A 6,301-nucleotide genomic window follows, 5' to 3' on the forward strand; every position below is an offset into this window, starting at 1 on the left:
GATTCTTGTTTAGGATCCCATGGATTTTCTTTTTGTATGTGTTGACTGTTATGGATGAACTATAAACTCCACTGTATCTGACAGACGTGCGGTCTGAGTACTGTTACCTGACGTGGGAAGAGGACTCGTGTGCCAAGCCCGTGCCCGGCCGTTTCCGCATGGACGCCTGTTGCTGCACGATGGGCGCCGCCTGGGGGAAAGAGTGCGAGGCGTGCCCCCTGCCTGGCACTTCCGAGTATGACGCCCTCTGCCCCCGAGGCCCAGGCTTCGCCAACCGAGGAGACGTCCTCACCGGAAGGCCCTTCTATAAAGGTGAGGGAGTAGCGTTGCAATATATTGGTTGTTTCCCAAAAGGTTTTCCAGAAATCCAGGTAGTTAGTGTCACTCCTCAATATTACATAATTTAGCAAACTGATAACAGGAAGTAAGGATAGGAAGTATAGGAAGTAGGACTAGGTAGTGATTAATATGCATCTGTTACAGGAAGTAGGACTAGGTAGTGATTAATATGCATTTGTTATAGGAAGTAGGACTAGGTAGTGATTAATATATGTTATAGGAAGTAGAACTAGGTAGTGATTAATATCTGTTATAGGAAGTAGGACTAGGTAGTGATTAATATCTGTTATAGGAAGTAGAACTAGGTAGTGATTAATATCTGTTATAGGAAGTAGGACTAGGTAGTGATTAATATCTGTTATAGGAAGTAGGACTAGGTAGTGATTAATATATGTTATAGGAAGTAGGACTAGGTAGTGATTAATATCTGTTATAGGAAGTAGGACTAGGTAGTGATTAATATCTGTTATAGGAAGTAGGACTAGGTAGTGATTAATATATGTTATAGGAAGTAGGACTAGGTAGTGATTAATATCTGTTACAGGAAGTAGAACTAGGTAGTGATTAATATATGTTATAGGAAGTAGGACTAGGTAGTGATTAATATGTGTCTGTTATAGGAAGTAGGACTAGGTAGTGATTAATATCTGTTATAGGAAGTAGGACTAGGTAGTGATTAATATGTGTCTGTTATAGGAAGTAGGACTAGGTAGTGATTAATATGTGTCTGTTATGAGAAGTAGGACTAGGTAGTGATTAATATCTGTTATAGGAAGTAGGACTAGGCAGTGATTAATATCTGTTATAGGAAGTAGAACTAGGTAGTGATTAATATCTGTTATAGGAAGTAGGACTAGGTAGTGATTAATATCTGTTATAGGAAGTAGGACTAGGTAGTGATTAATATCTGTTATAGGAAGTAGGACTAGGTAGTGATTAATATCTGTTATAGGAAGTAGGACTAGATAGTGATTAATATCTGTTATAGGAAGTAGGACTAGGTAGTGATTAATATGTGTCTGTTATAGGAAGTAGAACTAGGTAGTGATTAATATCTGTTATAGGAAGTAGGACTAGGTAGTGATTAATATCTGTTATAGGAAGTAGGACTAGGTAGTGATTAATATCTGTTATAGGAAGTAGGACTAGGTAGTGATTAATATCTGTTATATGAAGTAGGACTAGGTAGTGATTAATATCTGTTATAGGAAGTAGGACTAGGTAGTGATTAATATCTGTTATAGGAAGTAGGACTAGGTAGTGATTAATATCTGTTATAGGAAGTAGGACTAGGTAGTGATTAATATCTGTTATAGGAAGTAGGACTAGGTAGTGATTAATATGTGTCTGTTATAGGAAGTAGGACTAGGTAGTGATTAATATCTGTTATAGGAAGTAGGACTAGGTAGTGATTAATATGTGTCTGTTATAGGAAGTAGGACTAGGTAGTGATTAATATCTGTTATAGGAAGTTGGACTAGGTAGTGATTAATGTCTGTTATAGGAAGTAGGACTAGGTAGTGATTAATATCTGTTATAGGAAGTAGGACTAGGTAGTGATTAATATCTGTTATAGGAAGTATGACTAGGCAGTGATTAATATCTGTTATAGGAAGTAGGACTAGGTAGTGATTAATATGTGTCTGTTATAGGAAGTAGGACTAGGTAGTGATTTATATCTGTTATAGGAAGTAGGACTAGGTAGTGATTTATATATGTTATAGGAAGTAGGACTAGGTAGTGATTAATATCTGTTATAGGAAGTAGGACTAGGTAGTGATTAATATCTGTTATAGGAAGTAGGACTAGGTAGTGATTAATATCTGTTATAGGAAGTATAACTAGGTAGTGATTAATATCTGTTATAGGAAGTAGAACTAGGTAGTGATTAATATGTGTCTGTTATAGGAAGTAGGACTAGGTAGTGATTAATATCTGTTATAGGAAGTAGGACTAGGTAGTGATTAATATGTGTCTGTTATAGGAAGTATAACTAGGTAGTGATTAATATCTGTTATAGGAAGTAGGACTAGGTAGTGATTAATATCTGTTATAGGAAGTAGGACTAGGTAGTGATTAATATGTGTCTGTTATAGGAAGTAGGACTAGGTAGTGATTAATATCTGTTATAGGAAGTAGGACTAGGTAGTGATTAATATGTGTCTGTTATAGGAAGTAGGACTAGGTAGTGATTAATATCTGTTATAGGAAGTAGGACTAGGTAGTGATTAATATGTGTCTGTTATAGGAAGTAGGACTAGGTAGTGATTAATATCTGTTATAGAAAGTAGAACTAGGTAGTGATTAATATCTGTTATAGGAAGTAGGACTAGGTAGTGATTAATATGTGTCTGTTATAGGAAGTAGGACTAGGCAGTGATTAATATCTGTTATAGGAAGTAGGACTAGGTAGTGATTAATATCTGTTATAGGAAGTAGAACTAGGTAGTGATTAATATGTGTCTGTTATAGGAAGTAGGACTAGGTAGTGATTAATATGTGTCTGTTATAGGAAGTAGGACTATGCAGTGATTAATATCTGTTATAGGAAGTAGGACTAGGTAGTGATTAATATCTGTTATAGGAAGTATAACTAGGTAGTGATTAATATCTGTTATAGGAAGTAGGACTAGGTAGTGATTAATATGTGTCTGTTATAGGAAGTAGGACTAGGCAGTGATTAATATATGTTATAGGAAGTAGGACTAGGTAGTGATTAATATCTGTTATAGGAAGTAGAACTAGGTAGTGATTAATATCTGTTATAGGAAGTAGGACTAGGTAGTGATTAATATGTGTCTGTTATAGGAAGTAGGACTAGGCAGTGATTAATATCTGTTATAGGAAGTAGGACTAGGTAGTGATTAATATCTGTTATAGGAAGTAGAACTAGGTAGTGATTAATATCTGTTATAGGAAGTAGGACTAGGTAGTGATTAATATGTGTCTGTTATAGGAAGTAGGACTAGGCAGTGATTAATATCTGTTATAGGAAGTAGGACTAGGTAGTGATTAATATGTGTCTGTTATAGGAAGTAGGACTAGGCAGTGATTAATATCTGTTATAGGAAGTAGGACAAGGTAGTGATTAATATCTGTTATAGGAAGTATAACTAGGTAGTGATTAATATCTGTTATAGGAAGTAGAACTAGGTAGTGATTAATATCTGTTATAGGAAGTAGGACTAGGTAGTGATTAATATCTGTTATAGGAAGTATAACTAGGTAGTGATTAATATCTGTTATAGGAAGTAGAACTAGGTAGTGATTAATATCTGTTATAGGAAGTATAACTAGGTAGTGATTAATATCTGTTATAGGAAGTAGAACTAGGTAGTGATTAATATCTGTTATAGGAAGTAGGACTAGGTAGTGATTAATATCTGTTATAGGAAGTATAACTAGGTAGTGATTAATATCTGTTATAGGAAGTATAACTAGGTAGTGATTAATATCTGTTATAGGAAGTAGGACTAGGTAGTGATTAATATGTGTCTGTTATAGGAAGTAGGACTAGGTAGTGATTAATATGTGTTATAGGAAGTAGGACTAGGTAGTGATTAATATCTGTTATAGGAAGTAGGACTAGGTAGTGATTAATATCTGTTATAGGAAGTAGAACTAGGTAGTGATTAATATCTGTTATAGGAAGTAGGACTAGGTAGTGATTAATATGTGTCTGTTATAGGAAGTAGGACTAGGCAGTGATTAATATCTGTTATAGGAAGTAGGACTAGGTAGTGATTAATATGTGTCTGTTATAGGAAGTAGGACTAGGTAGTGATTAATATGTGTCTGTTATAGGAAGTAGGACTAGGTAGTGATTAATGTCTGTTATAGGAAGTAGGACTAGGTAGTGATTAATATGTGTCTGTTGTAGGACTAGGTAGTGATTAATATCTGTTATAGGAAGTAGGACTAGGTAGTGATTAATATCTGTTATAGGAAGTAGGACTAGGTAGTGATTAATATGTGTCTGTTATAGGAAGTAGGACTAGGTAGTGATTAATATCTGTTATAGGAAGTAGAACTAGGTAGTGATTAATATCTGTTATAGGAAGTAGAACTAGGTAGTGATTCATATCTGTTATAGGAAGTAGGACTAGGTAGTGATTAATATGTGTCTGTTGTAGGACTAGGTAGTGATTAATATGTGTCTGTTATAGGAAGTAGGACTAGGTAGTGATTAATATCTGTTATAGGAAGTAGGACTAGGTAGTGATTAATATCTGTTATAGGAAGTAGAACTAGGTAGTGATTAATATCTGTTATAGGAAGTAGGACTAGGTAGTGATTAATATCTGTTATAGGAAGTAGGACTAGGTAGTGATTAATATGTGTCTGTTGTAGGACTAGGTAGTGATTAATATCTGTTATAGGAAGTAGGACTAGGTAGTGATTAATATCTGTTATAAGAACTAGGATTAGGTAGTGATTAATATCTGTTATATGAAGTAGGACTAGGTAGTGATTAATATATGTTATAGGAAGTAGGACTAGGTAGTGATTAATATCTGTTATAGGAAGTAGGACTAGGTAGTGATTAATATCTGTTATAAGAACTAGGATTAGGTAGTGATTAATATCTGTTATATGAAGTAGGACTAGGTAGTGATTAATATGTGTCTGTTGTAGGACTAGGTAGTGATTAATATCTGTTATAGGAAGTAGGACTAGGTAGTGATTAATATCTGTTATAGGAAGTAGGACTAGGTAGTGATTAATATCTGTTATAGGAAGTAGGACTAGGTAGTGATTAATATCTGTTATAGGAAGTAGGACTAGGTAGTGATTAATATGTGTCTGTTATAGGAAGTAGGACTAGGTAGTGATTAATATGTGTCTGTTATAGGAAGTAGGACTAGGCAGTGATTAATATATGTTATAGGAAGTAGGACTAGGTAGTGATTAATATGTGTTATAGGAAGTAGAACTAGGTAGTGATTAATATCTGCTATAGGAAGTAGGACTAGGTAGTGATTAATATCTGTTATTGTAAGTAGGAGTAGGTAGTGATTAATATCTGTTATAGGAACTAGAACTAGGTAGTGATTAATATCTGTTATAGGAAGTAGGACTAGGTAGTGATTAATATCTGTTATTGTAAGTAGAACTAGGTAGTGATTAATATGTGTCTTTGTTATAATAGAAATTGGATCATTTTGTGGATGTGTCTCTCTTTGACAGACATCAATGAGTGTAAGGTGTTCCCCAGAATGTGTGTCCATGGAAAGTGTCGCAACACCATAGGCAGTTTCAGGTGCCACTGCGCCGGAGGATTTTCCCTCGATATGGAAGAACGCAACTGCACAGGTGAGACAATGACTGCGTTATGTCCCGTTATTTGTAAGTCGCTCTGGATAAGAGCGTCTGCTAAATGACTTAAATGTAATGTAATGAGTGAAATGATCTGTTAATTCAGTTTGTCCCGATTGCGTGGACATTTTTCTCACAATAGGGATCACTTTTGCAAAACAGTTAACACAGCCCACCAAACTGAAGTGTGTTTGCGTAATGCACTAACAGAACATAAAAACCTTAAAATACCTGTCACAAAATTAAACAAAACACTATAATCTGTCATCGAATGAGAATATTTATTTAGCTAAATTAACTAACGTATGTTCTCAAAGTTTATTAGTCGTGTACACAGTTTACAGCAGGTATAAACAATGTAGTAAAATGCTTAATTGCAAGCTCTCTCAACAGTGCAGTACAAATATCAATGTCAATATAAAAGATATGATAACATCTGTTCTGCTGTCCTCTGTGTGTGTGTGTGTGTTCAGACATAGATGAGTGTCGTATCTCTCCGGACCTGTGTGGCCAAGGGGTTTGTGTCAACACTCCGGGTAGTTTTGAGTGTGAGTGTTCCGAGGGCTATGAGAGTGGCTTCATGATGATGAAGAACTGCATGGGTGAGTCCAACCTCTCTCTATCTCTCTCTTCCTCACTCTGCAGT

General features: G+C 35.3%; 1 protein-coding gene across 1 annotated transcript; it reads left to right on the forward strand.

Annotated features, from left to right (window-relative positions):
• Positions 1–84: 84 nt before the first annotated feature.
• LOC135530126 (fibrillin-2-like) lies at positions 85–6,257 on the forward strand (the record flags this gene model as incomplete). The annotated part of the gene is made up of 3 exons (XM_064958514.1): positions 85–312; positions 5,527–5,652; positions 6,129–6,257. Coding segments are annotated over 3 exons (483 nt in total), but the record flags the coding sequence as incomplete, so codon positions are not given.
• Between the last annotated feature and the right edge of the window lie 44 nt (positions 6,258–6,301).

The sequence above is a fragment of the Oncorhynchus masou genome, unplaced genomic scaffold (genome assembly GCF_036934945.1).
Source record: "Oncorhynchus masou masou isolate Uvic2021 unplaced genomic scaffold, UVic_Omas_1.1 unplaced_scaffold_12672, whole genome shotgun sequence".
Classification (NCBI taxonomy): domain Eukaryota; kingdom Metazoa; phylum Chordata; class Actinopteri; order Salmoniformes; family Salmonidae; genus Oncorhynchus; species Oncorhynchus masou.